The sequence below is a fragment of the Oryza sativa genome, chromosome 2 (genome assembly GCF_034140825.1).
Source record: "Oryza sativa Japonica Group chromosome 2, ASM3414082v1".
In the NCBI taxonomy this organism is placed as follows: domain Eukaryota; kingdom Viridiplantae; phylum Streptophyta; class Magnoliopsida; order Poales; family Poaceae; genus Oryza; species Oryza sativa.
This window is the reverse complement of record NC_089036.1, coordinates 10,125,001-10,137,819: the sequence shown is the minus strand read 5'-3', so window position 1 is coordinate 10,137,819 and position 12,819 is coordinate 10,125,001. Positions and strand designations below refer to the sequence as shown.

The following is a 12,819-nucleotide window of genomic DNA, read 5'->3' as shown; positions in this document are numbered from 1 at the left end:
AGAAATAGGGTATGAACCGGCTTCGGAACCGCATCGGCTACAGTGTGCATCGGCAGTTACCGAATCGGACAAGGCAAGCCGATGTAGCCGATTCGGGTAAGGTGATATTGGAATCATTGTCGGATTGAGTTGACGTGCTTCATGATGACTGCCACGTACAGGTCAAGTCCGAAGAAGGTGGTTGTATCTATTAATTAGGAATAGTTTGTTAGTTTCCTTTTTATCTTTAGCAAAAGTGTGTTTAGTGTCCTTTTATCTTTAGGAAAGGTTATTTCTTGTCCTACAAGGACTAGTATCTACCCATGGGTATAAATATGTACACCCGGGGTCTATGTAATCTATCTTCACGATCAATACAATTCGGCGCATCGCCACTTTTTACCTTTTCTACTTTATTTTGTCGTCCGGCGGGACTTGGCACCTGACGCGGGGCTGCATCGGTGTTCGATCTCCGGCTAAGGGGTAAGTCCAATGTTCCACCGGCCCAGGCAATTGTATCGTTTACGTCGGCGTCGTTCAAGGCTGCATCAGTACATTCGACCTCTTGGATTGCTCTGGTTTGGATGATATATTTGCCTACCTATTTATCATATGTCTCTGTTAATCTAGTCTTAGCATATCAATTTAGCTCTATCGGCTGCTTCTCGTTTTAAGGTTTCTGCCGGTATCGGCTAAATCGCGTTGCTAGATTAGATTAGCCTAGACATCTACCACCCTGAAAACTCAGTCAACGGCTTGATTGTCTAGATATTATGTTTCTTTTCATACTTAGTGCTGCATCAATTAAGTTTGATCTACTAAGTCGTGCTTAGAACCATAATCTCTAGCCTGCTTCTTTATTGCCAATAAGGGTTTCATCGGGGTTTCAGCCGGTGAGTTATCTAGACGTTGCATCGGCTCATAAGGATTGCATATACATATAAGTTAGATTTAGCCGATGACAACAAAGGTTTCACTGTTTAATCTAATCTTGTGGATTTCATGACATCGGACCTCCAGCCGATGTATGCTTTAATCTTCAGATCAGTGTTTATTCTATCATATCAATGCTAGCCGATTGGTTTATACTGGACTATATTGTTATTTCATTACATCATCATCAGCCGATTGCCTTTATATCATTATGTACATTGGACATATAGCCAATTGCTTAAACCCTATCGCTATCGGCTGGTATCGGCATCGGCTATTATCGACTATCGGCTGGAACTACTCCATCGGCTTGTCAGCCGATCGGCTGTTTTGATCTACTATTTGCATATCTTGTCAGTTGCATGATCAAACTAACTGGCACGCCCGCATCTCATCAAGATTTGGACCTGCACAGGAGCTAAGCAGATCTCCTAGGCCGGTGTGTTCGATTTTTTCGTCAACAGTCGTCCTCTGGCAACTCGTCGCTACTCAGGAACTTGATGAGCGGTGTCCGCTAGTCGTCTGTGGTCTCGATATCGGCAACGACGTGTTCCGCCTCTGTAGCCCCCGAGCTGACGTCGGGGACAAACGTGCTACCTTCATCGTTTGCCTCTTTCACTGATGGCTTTGTCAGGACGTCCAGAAAAGTACCAGGTTCGAGCGGCTCTCATCTGGACGCGCGCCGTGCTAGGTCATCTAGTTCGATGTTGTCCTTACGGTATACGTGTTGCCAATAGATTCACCAGGGCCGGCGGAACGTAGGACTTACCCCTTCACCGGAGATCGAAAGCCGATGCGACCCCACGTCAGGTGCCAAGTATACCGTAAGGACATCGGTAAAGAGGGTGGCGATGCGCCGAGAGTAGTTGTATTGAACTGTGTGATAATTACAATGACCCCGGGTGTATATATTTATACCCATGGGGAGATACTAGTCCTTGTCGGACAAGAAAGAAACTTTCCTAAAAGATAAAAGGAAAACATAAAGACCTTATGGGACACTAAACACACTTTTCCAAAGATAAAAGGAAACTAACAAATACTGCCTAATTAATAGATAAACTGCCATGTCGCATCCTCCTTGAACTCGGTCATTTCTGGATAAGCTTCCTTTAATTGATCCGACTCCATCAAGAACAAAACTGCTGGCGACTTGACAACTCCCATCGGCCGATCCCAAGACTCTGAAGCTGATACTGACTCTAGGCCGATGATGACTTCAGGCTTACCAAATTTTGGCGTTAACAGTTTAACCCTTCGTTTTATTTTAAAAAATTATGTAATTATTATTTTTTTATTTGATTTATTGTTGAAGATTATTTAAACATGATTTATATTTTTGTGGAGTATTTAATAAAAAAATGTCCACACTGCAGCACACATCTACACGTCACATGGCTATATAGCACGTGCCGACCGGTCTTATGATTGAGTGGAGATAGCACTAATTAAGTGATCAAGAGCAAGGTGTATGCATATGACTACTGGAACATGCATGGATGAACGCACGCTCATATGGAGTACATGGAAAGGACGACGTCGCGCGAGACGTGCAAGGTAGCTAGCTAGAGCTGCATGAGAGCAAGGTTAATAGTATATCCGATTGTCGGCTACACTTAATTTTATTGCCAATTCTAAAGCCAACTACTCATACACTAGGTTGTCTTTTAGCTGGCTACATCTCATAAATCAGATGATTAATTATAACTAGCACATGTTAATGTGTATGATCAAGAGTGAAGTGGATCATTGTAGCCATTTTATTGTGACATTAATATTTGTATGCTACAGAAGTAATCACAAAACACCACATAGTTCACACACTTCATAGCACATCAACCAAGTTTGTGTTATGAGATGAACAAGAGTAGTTCTCCGTAGTATAAAAAGAGTAAAGTACATGGCCGGTCCTTAAACTTGTGGGGTGGTGTCAGTTTAGTCCGTAAACTTGAAAATTCCATGTTTAGATCCGTAATCTTGGTTTAATGTACCAGGGCGGGTCCAATCGAGGATTGACCGCGTCTGACCGCTAACGTGGCACGACACATAGGCATCGTTTTTGCAATCAGCCCCCTCCGCATCGATGCCGTCAGAAATTTTACATTTTCCCCCCTCCGTGCCTTACCGCCAACGTGGCGTCCCGGGCTACATCGCCGAATCCCCCAAAATCCCCAATTCGTCTAGGGTTTGGACGCTCGGCAGTGAGCTCCACGGCGGCGAGGCGACGGCGGGAGGCAACCAACTGCAGCGGCAAGGCGATGGTGGGAGGCAACCAAGTGCAGCGGCGAGGCCATGACGGGTGGTAGCCAAGGACTGGTCGCGGCCCCCATGGCTTCTTCAAGCTCGGCCTCCGCTTGTACTCGCCGGAATAAGGTACCGTTGATCTTGTGCCCATCATGTGAGAATAAAACTGTCGTGAAGCGCACATCGAAGACAGTTAGTAACCTGGATCGCATTTTCTACACTTGCCCTGACCACGAGGTGAGCAATAGTTGATTGCATTTGGTGTGCTGTGGTGTTGAGTTCAATTTGAGGTGACATTTGTTCTTAATGGTGTAGAAAGATGGATCTGGGTATAACTTCTGGTTTTGGGAGGAAGGATACATGAAATATTTGAAGAAGAATGGGTTAATTGCTGGAGAAGAGGCTGCAGATGTGAATGCACAAGTTGCTGCAAGTTTGAAGAATGCAGGACAATTGGATGAAACCGAAGTTCCGAGGGAAGATGATGATGAATTAAAGCAGACATTGATTACTGCAGTGTCCATTGGAAGAGAATTAGTAGTGGTACTGAAGAACATGTTGGTCCTAGGTTGGTTAGGTGTTGCTGTTTTAGTTTGTATTTTGGTTGTTCTTATGATGAAGTGAAGAAAAAAATTGAAAGACTGATGTAATGTGTTGCTTATTGACTAATGGAACAGTGATGTGAATTAAATGTTATCCCAGTGGTTTTTGTGTTTGTGCTTTCAGTGGGACTAAATCTGTATATGTCTCTTGATTTCAGTGGTTTATGTTTGAATTGTAAAAAAATATGGTTAGTAATCACTAGGGTTCAAGATAGAAAATGTGGTTACAAACATGATCCATACAGTCTAGCAAGCACCTGGGTTTCAGTTTATTATGGCAAGCACATTGTTGACAGAAGCAAAGAGATAATTGACATGAAAAGAAGTGGCCACTTCATTGCATGATAATACCAGGGTTCAACTTCAACACATAATCAGTACCACAGCTTACATAATTAGTACCATAGCTTACATAAAAGAACCACAACTGTGGAGGAAAAGTATTGGCATGTTGGCCTATCTGTTCTATCCAAAAGGGCATAGTTTTTGGCATGACATGTGCATTGTTCAAATTCAATATATGGCAATACCAAGGATAAGTGCTATCTAAACCAGAAGTATCCTATCTGTTATGAACAAAATGTGCAAAATGTGCATAGTTGCCAGCAGGTGCATCCTTCTTCTTTGCATCACTGGTTGCCTAGTCAAGTCCTCTTCTTCTTCCTTGAAGCAACACCTTCTTCTTGCTCAGTGAGATCTGCCTTCTTCTTTGTAGTACTTCATGCCTTCTTCTTTGTCTTGTAATCTTTGCTCTTCCTTCTTTGGTTGCAGTGGTCAGAACAACAGGTCTTGTGGAAGGTTGGTTTTGCTGAATGAAAGCAGAATCTGGCAATGGACCTTGCTGTTGAGTGATCTGACTGGGCTGTGAAGACTGCAAACAAACCAAAATTAGATTTATAGGTAGAGTTAATTCAGTACATGTGCAGTTGTAGGAAATACATAGATGAAAAGAAGTGCACCTCTGCCATTATCACACTGAGCATGTTGTCATTAACCTCATTTAGCAATCCAGTACTTGTTCCAGGTTGTGTGCCCATCATTTCCTGCAAGATAATATGGTTAGTAATCAGCAAATTTTGTTTCACATTTGTGACAGAACAAATCTTCACCTGAGTTATACTGGGCACTTGACTTCCTGGAGCTACATCCTTCTTCTTTCTGATCTGTATCTTGGGCTTGATCCCTTTCTTCCTCATTGGACAACCCTTTTTGTTGTGATTTGGCTCATGGCAGTAACTGCAATGGATGATTACACCATGCTTGTTGAGTTTTAGGCCATTTTTGCCTTGCACTTCTGTAGGGTGCTTCCTTCTTGTTTTCTTGGGTCTGCCAACTTTCTTCTCATACACTGGAGGCAGAACTTGTGGCCCATTCATCTTCTCCCAGTTGGCCCTGTCACTGCATGGCATGATGTTGTTGGCATATACACTCTTGAAAGCCTCAATTGAGTAGCAGAATGGCAGAAAGTCTTGTTCAGACAGCCTCTCCTCTCTAATGCAATCTATGGCATGACAACAGGGAATACCAGTAAGGTCCCATCTTCTGCAATCACAGTGCTTGCTGATGACATCTACAATATATGAGGATTGCCTTTCTTGGACTTGGAATATCCCCTTACCAGCAGGCAAAACATAACAAATGTTAACATGCTCTGCATTCTTCAGTAATTTCTTACCAATTTTAGGACAGAATGGCCCTTCCCATTTCTCTGCTTCCTTCTGCTTGTTATAAAACCTACTCATCAACTGCCCTTTGATCTTCTCCAACATGGACAGAATTGGAAGCTCTCTAGCCTCTAGGATGTACTCCCTCCATTCCAAATTGATCTACATATAGTTTTTTTTAGGTTATTCCTAAATGATCTATATATTTGTGTTCATTCATTAAGTCTATTCTTTATTTGTGCATTGGAGTAAATGGACATTGATGCATGCATCCATGCACACAAGTATTTATAACCCACATGCAATATCTTGTTTTGCTATTGGCTAGGAAATAGTGGGGATGGTGCATGCATTGAGTTTGTTGCTAGAGTAAATATAGTATGAGAGAGTTATTAGATTTTCTTGGTCTTGGTGTACCTATGAAATATGTAGATCAATTTGGAATGGAGGGAGTACTTGTTGAACACTTCACAACTATTGTTTAGTAGTATGTCACACTTTGGGAATTCACTAAAAAAAAGCTCTAACCCAAGTATTTGGTGACATCTCTCCTAACTAGTTATAGGCATCCTCATTTAGGTCCTTCATCATTTCCATGTTAGCATTCCACTCTAACACTGAACTAGACCTAGCACATGCCCAAAGTTGGTTTTTCAAGTTCTCACCTTTGAATTGCATCTGAAAATTCTGATATAAATGCCTTACACAGAATCTATGCTCAGATTCAGAGAAAACTTGTTAAACTGCTAGTATGAGACCCTACAAACAGCAATAAGTAAGACTAATAAGGAATAGCTATGAAGTAAAGAGTAAACAAAATTATTCACAAGCACTGTCCTATAACCATACCTTCTGTTTGTCTTTCATGATGGTCCAAGGGTAAGTATTTACAATACCAAGGTCATCCTTCAATGTCTGCAGGAACCAGCACCATATGTTATAAGATTCAACCTCCACAGCAGCCATTGCAATTGAGAAAATACAATCATTGGGATCAACACCTACAGCTGTCAGCAATTGACCCCCAAACTTAGTCTTGATGTGGCAACAATCCAAGCAAATGACAGGTCTGCAGCCACTGAGAAATCCTCTTTTGCATGAATCCAGTGAGAAATATAGTGTGCTAAACTTGCTGTCATCTAGACTGAGATAAAATGAGCTCCTGGGGTTTGACTTCCTAAGTTATATTGCCCAACTTCATCACCATATATTTCCTTCAGGGGTAGCCTTCTAGCTCTTGCAAGCTTGCTTCTTGATGGAGTCAAATTCCAATCCTTCTGCATTGTCATTGAAAAGCTACTAAGAGTCACCTTTGAGTCTGCCCTGAAAGTGTCAACATATTTCTCTACTAGCCAGTTAGCAGTGCACCTTTGCAGAACCCACTCTTTTTTGCACTTGTGTTGTGCCACATATGTCTTCACAACAAAGGACTTCACTCTACTGTTCATATATGCATACAAATTCCAAGGGCACCCTTCTGCACAGTGTGCCCTTATCCTTCCCCTGTCATTTCTAGGCAATTTGATATCAACTCTGTTCTTCAGACTATATTTTGTGATTGTCTTCCTAATCACTTCAACAGAAGGGAATACCATTCCATCCTTGAACACTGGATTGTTGATGTCCTCTAGATTGAAAGACTTAAACCTCAGAGTTATATCACCTTCATCATCTGAATTGTCTGGCAACTGCAATCCTTCATCATCTAATGAAACTTGCTCAGTGCAATCTTCTGTACTAACTTGTTTACCCTTCAACTTACTTCCTGTTGCCTTCTTATGACTGAATCTTTTCTTTCCTAAACATATGTCTACAACACCACCATCAACATTGTCCTCAAACAAGTCATCATCATCATCTTCCTACTCATAGTCACTGTCCACAAAGTCTGAATCAGCTGAGCTATCATCACTGTCCTCAAACAAATCAAATTCTTCAACTTCCTCTTCTTCAATTCCTTTTGATTTTTGATTCACCTTAGCAGTTCTAAAACCTGCAGTATGTTCATCAGTTGACAAATTTGGTTCCTGATGATCATCTCTAGTAGGGCTAAAAACTTCAGAGAGCTCAGCTGCCGGTGTCAAAAGGAGATCTTCATGGATTCGGCCTGATACATGGTCAGTGTGATCCAAATATATGACAAAGTTCTTAATCTTGTTACACACTGAATTCATTACATTAATTTCCACCCCACTGTCAACAATCCTCAAACCATCAACTAGTGTCTTCCCTGGCAGCAACCAGTACACCTTTAAACTTGGTCCTGAATCATAACCTAGCATAGCTATGAAATCTGGAAGGTGCAATACCCTACCCCACTCCCGAGAGTCCTCATTGTCAAACCAATCCACTTTTCCATCAATATAAGTCCGATTTACTCCCAGACCACAGAAAAATCCACCATGGTGAAACTCAAGAGATAAATACTTTGAACCAGGGCCTACGACCACAGAAAACACACAACCCGATCAAGAAACAACTAAACCTAGATTTTTCACCTAGCGCACATATCAATATCATGTCACATGGCATAAAAAACCAATCTTCACTGCTTAAACTCAACGGAATCATCACAAAGATAAATAGAGATGAGGTGGGTGGGTTGGGTTGTACTCACGATACACAGGCGCTTGTTTTCCTTCTCCGCGGAAGGTCAGGTCCATCGCCATGCTCGCCGAGGTTGGGGCCGTCATGAGCCGGCCCTCACGGAGCCCTGCGGCGCGCCTCCTCTCGCGGAGCCCCGCTGCGCCGATGATCGCCGTGCTCTCCGAGGTCACTACGGTCGTGATCGCCCTACTCTCCTCTCTCCCTTGAAAGCAAGCCGATTTGGGAGATTGAGAGGGAGCAAGCCGATTTGGGGATTTCAGTGGGATTTCGCCTGCTACAGTGCATGGAGGGGGGAAATGTAAAATTTTTGACGGCATCGATGCGGAGGGGGCCGAGTGCAGAAGCAATGCCCACGTGTCGCACCACGTTGGCGGTCAGACGCGGTAAATCCCCGATTGGACCCGCCCTGGTACATTAAACCAAGATTACGGACCTAAACGTGCAATTTTCAAGTTTACGGACTAAACTGACACCACCCCACAAGTTTAAGGACCGGCCGTGTACTTTACTTGTATAAAAAATACAAGGCACCAATAGCACATAATGGAAATACCATAGCAACCAAGTAGATTAATGGATAATGTCATATGACCATTGCATCATTGACCATTGCCCGAACTACCATCATCTTACTGAAAAAAAAAGACAGATGCATTAGATGACAAGGGTTTTAAGCATGGTGTTGGTGGTTGGAAACTAGGGTTTTAGGCAGGAATTTCTTGCGGGGGCGGGAGAGTTATACAAGGTGGAAGAGGAGCGGGGTTGTGGTCGAGGTGGCCAGCGGAAGGAGATTGGAAGCGGCAGAATATTGCGATGGGGAATTTTGGAGCAATTGGATTTCTTTGACATATATATATTGGATGTATACTCAATTTGAATCTTGGAGCCCATACTCCATGTAGCACCAGTTAATTTACCTATATATATATATATATATATATATATATATATATATATATATATATATATATATATATATATATATATATATATATATATATATATATATATATATATATAGTAAATTTGTTTGGTGCTCCATGGTGCCCGGGCACCATTGTTGAAATTGAGTATATACCCAATTCAAATGAGCATGAAACTTTTTCAATTATTTAGGTATTAATATTAACTACTTTACTAACTAGTTGAAAGCAAGTTTGAACTGAATTTGAACTTGTTTTTGTTAGATTTTGATTCTAGGTATATAGCATCCATACATATAATTAGTTAGGTATGTAATCATGGATTGTGAAATAAAGTTAAATTTGAGTTGTTTTGTTGATAGGTATAGGTATGAATCGAATTCTTTTAACTAGGTATATACTCACAATTTGAAAATTTTGAAAAATTTGAGTGATTTTGTGCATTTGAAACCATGGGGCCCGGGCACCATGGTGCCCCATATGAGTGTCATATATATATATATATATATATATATATATATATATATATATATATATATATATATAGAGAGAGAGAGAGAGAGAGAGTAGATCTATTATACACCCCTCCCTTAGAATAACTATTCTACACCCCCACCCACCACCCAGGCACATCCCTCCCTCCCTCCCTCCAAATCACGCGCGACCCACCTCCCTCTCCCGATCACACGCCTCCCTCTCTCTCCCGGCACATCCCTCCCTCCCTCCCTCCAAATCACGCGCGACCCACCTCCCTCTCCCGATCACACGCCTCCCTCTCTCTCCCGGCGCGCGCGATCTCTCTTTTTCTCTCTCGATTCGATCTCTCTCTCTCTCTCGGCCCCTCCCGATCTCTCTCTCTCTCTCGGCGCCCCCTCCCCCTCCCGATTTCTCTCTCTCGGCGCCCCCTCCCCCTCCCGATTTCTCTCTCTCTCTCTCTCTCTCGATTCTCTCCCGATTTCTCTCTCTCGGCGCTATTCTCTTAGAAAAGATAAAAAATTGATGAAATCAAGATTTGAACCCATGATCTCATAGTTCATGGCAAACTCTCCTAACCAATTCACCATATGATGTTTGCATACTTTGTATGTTTGTAAAAAATTATGTGAAAACAAATTAGTTATGTTACTGTAAGAATCATACATTGATACTATGATTTCGTAGTAACATTATCCCAAAAGGGTAGTAACATGATACGTTATTGCACAATTTATAGGTTGTTACTACAAAATTTATAGATTGTTACTGACTCTTTTGGCAGTAACAACATGATGAAATTTGCAGTAACAGAGAACATGCACAGTAACAGTGACACTATTGTACTAATGTTTGTTAGAGATAAAATATTTTAAATCTCAATCTTTAGATAGCAGCAACGTACACGTCATGTCTTATTTTTATAACCCGTTTGCATCATGACGTTCGTAAGAAAAGTGCTTAATGAAACTAGAACCATCATAACTATTTTTTCACGTCGTTACTGCGGAAACACGTTGGCCGTCTAGTTACTACACCTTTCTAGTTAGACGAGGACAAAAACGAGGTAAATCTCAATCTTTAGAGAGCAATATCTCTCACATCAAATCTTGTTTTTCCAATCCGTTTGCACCATGAAGTTCATAAAAAAACGCTTAACGAAACTAGATCCATCATGACTACTTTTTGACGTTGTTACTGCGATAATATTGTCTTGTTACTGCACGATGACCGTTCTGTTACTGCACGATTCCTGCAAGACGAGAGCAGCAAAGTGGTGGGTGGGGGAAGGAGTGGTGGGCGGGTTTGACCGGCGGGAGGACGCTTTGACCGAGGTGGGAGGGGGGTTTTGGGCCCAAGGGAGGGTGGGGGAGGTGGGTTTGACCCATGGGAGGGGGGTATAGAATAGTTATTCTAGGGGAGGGGTGTAGAATAGATTCACTATATATATATATATATATATATATATATATATATATATATATATATATATAGGTAGGTAGTTTCACGAGCACGAGAGGGAGAGGAGAAGCACGGGAGCCGCGCGGGAGGGAAGGGAGCAGAAGCACGAGAGCCGGAGGGAGAGATTGCGCCATCGGAAGAGGAATCGAGGAGCGGCGGCGATCGAGAGGAAGGGGATTGGGAGGGGAGGGCGATGTGGAGGGGTAGCGTGATCCGCTATGGTTGCGCGGGCCCCATAATGTGTGTTTTTAATCACCGGGAGCAGCTGCAAGCGAGCGATACCGACTAAAAAAATCACTATCGCCGGGCTACAAATTAGTCAGTCGTTTTCTTCTCTATCTTCTCTTCTCTCCCCTCCATATAGGAATATGATGATGTGGCATAGTTTTGCAGCTCGCTGAGTCAGTTTATTGTACCTGCTCTGATAATAAGTACTTACGATAGCATTCGTGTGCGCAACGGACGTCCAAGCCTACGTGGGAGACAACTGCACCCGATCTAGAGCCCAATATCAAATGAAAGAACCACGGATCGTACACCAAATCCAAAGCTAAATATCAAACACCCATCTCACTAACTTGTATTAAAACTACCAATCTATCTCTATGCGTGTAATGATGCCGCAAGTCTCTTAGGGTACCTGTAATATCGATTTTGTTAGAGCAGTCTATTAAAGTCGAACAAAATTTTGGTTCGATTACCATGAGTAAAAAAAATCTCATTCTCACCTCTCATCGTTCTCCTCTTATGTGATGCGGAAACCAAACAATTATTTTTTTTAAGTTGCACAGTTCGACTTCTAGCTATGCGTGCACGTATACTTTTCTATACATGCACATACAAAGTTTAAACTAAATTGTTAAATGGTTATTTCTCCTAAATTACTTAATCCGATTGTACCGATATACTTGTTAAAGTTAAATAAAATTATATCTTTACAATAAGATCTCAAACTACTATATTTGGATAAAAAGTATAAAAGATAGAGCAATGTTGCACTGCTTATAAATAAAATGTTTCACCGCATATAAAAATGTTCAAATTCACTTCATACATTACTAAAGAGATGCAATATTAAAAATATATACATATAGTGCGTAAAGACCAACAACCACCACATAAAACATTAAATTCCATGAGTAAAACAAACAGTAAAATTCTATGAAACATACAATATGCATATAAATACATAATTTTAGTAAAATATTTTTATATCATGTACAGAACACAAGTTACTTGCTAAAACATCAAAAACACCACGTGCAACAATTTGCTAATGAACTATTAAAACATCAAAGAAACAATTATCGAAACATGAAAATAAGAACAAGTGCAACATTTAAAAAAGTTATTTAAGAAAACTAAAAGAATTCATCAAAATATAACAGTGTAATCGAATCTAGGTTGGATTGTAATCGAATCTAGGTTGGATATATAACTTAGGTGAAAAAATTCAAAAATTATTTGGAATCCGTTGGCCCACTAGCTGATACTCCCTCCATCCCATAATAAGCGCAGTTATGGGTTTCAGTGTCCAAATTTGATCATCCGTCTTATTTTAATATTTTTATGATTAGTATTTTTGTTGTTATTAGATGATAAAATATGAATAGTACTTCCTCCTCCCACAATACTTGTCTTTCTAGCATTCAAAAATTGTAGTTGTCACTTTGAAATATTACTTGTCATATCAACCACTTGATCCAATTCAAATTTCTCCCCATTATACCCCCAACTAGGGGTGGACAAAAAGCTCGAAACTCGTGGCTCGAATCAGCTCATAGCAAGCTCGGCTCGGATCGATTCGAACTCGTAGTCTTAATGAGTCGAGTTGAGCTAGAATTTTAGCTCGTGAGCTTAACGAGCTAGCTCGCGAGCTGCTCATTTAGTTCGTTAGTATAAAATATCACCATATCTTTATAAACTTAGTGT

General features: G+C 41.2%; 1 protein-coding gene across 1 annotated transcript; it reads right to left on the bottom strand.

Annotated features, from left to right (window-relative positions):
- Positions 1-4,398: 4,398 nt before the first annotated feature.
- On the bottom strand, positions 4,399-5,500 carry LOC136355110 (uncharacterized). Its single transcript, XM_066307293.1, has 3 exons — positions 4,886-5,500; positions 4,718-4,801; positions 4,399-4,629 (listed from the first exon to the last, which is right to left on the bottom strand). Exons 1-3 carry the CDS (start codon positions 5,498-5,500, stop codon positions 4,399-4,401), a joined length of 930 nt encoding a protein of 309 aa, XP_066163390.1.
- Positions 5,501-12,819: the final 7,319 nt, after the last annotated feature.

Bases quoted from the DNA above. Each gene is read 5' to 3' on its own strand.
- LOC136355110 (XM_066307293.1), bottom strand. From the start codon at position 5,500: ATGAGTAGGTTTTATAACAAGCAGAAGGAAGCAGAGAAATGGGAAGGG. The intron at 4,802-4,885 runs GTGCCCAGTATA...ATTATCTTGCAG, and splicing joins ATGTAGCTCCAGGAAGTCAA to GAAATGATGGGCACACAACC. The intron at 4,630-4,717 runs GTGCACTTCTTT...GTTTGTTTGCAG, and splicing joins TCAGTGTGATAATGGCAGAG to TCTTCACAGCCCAGTCAGAT.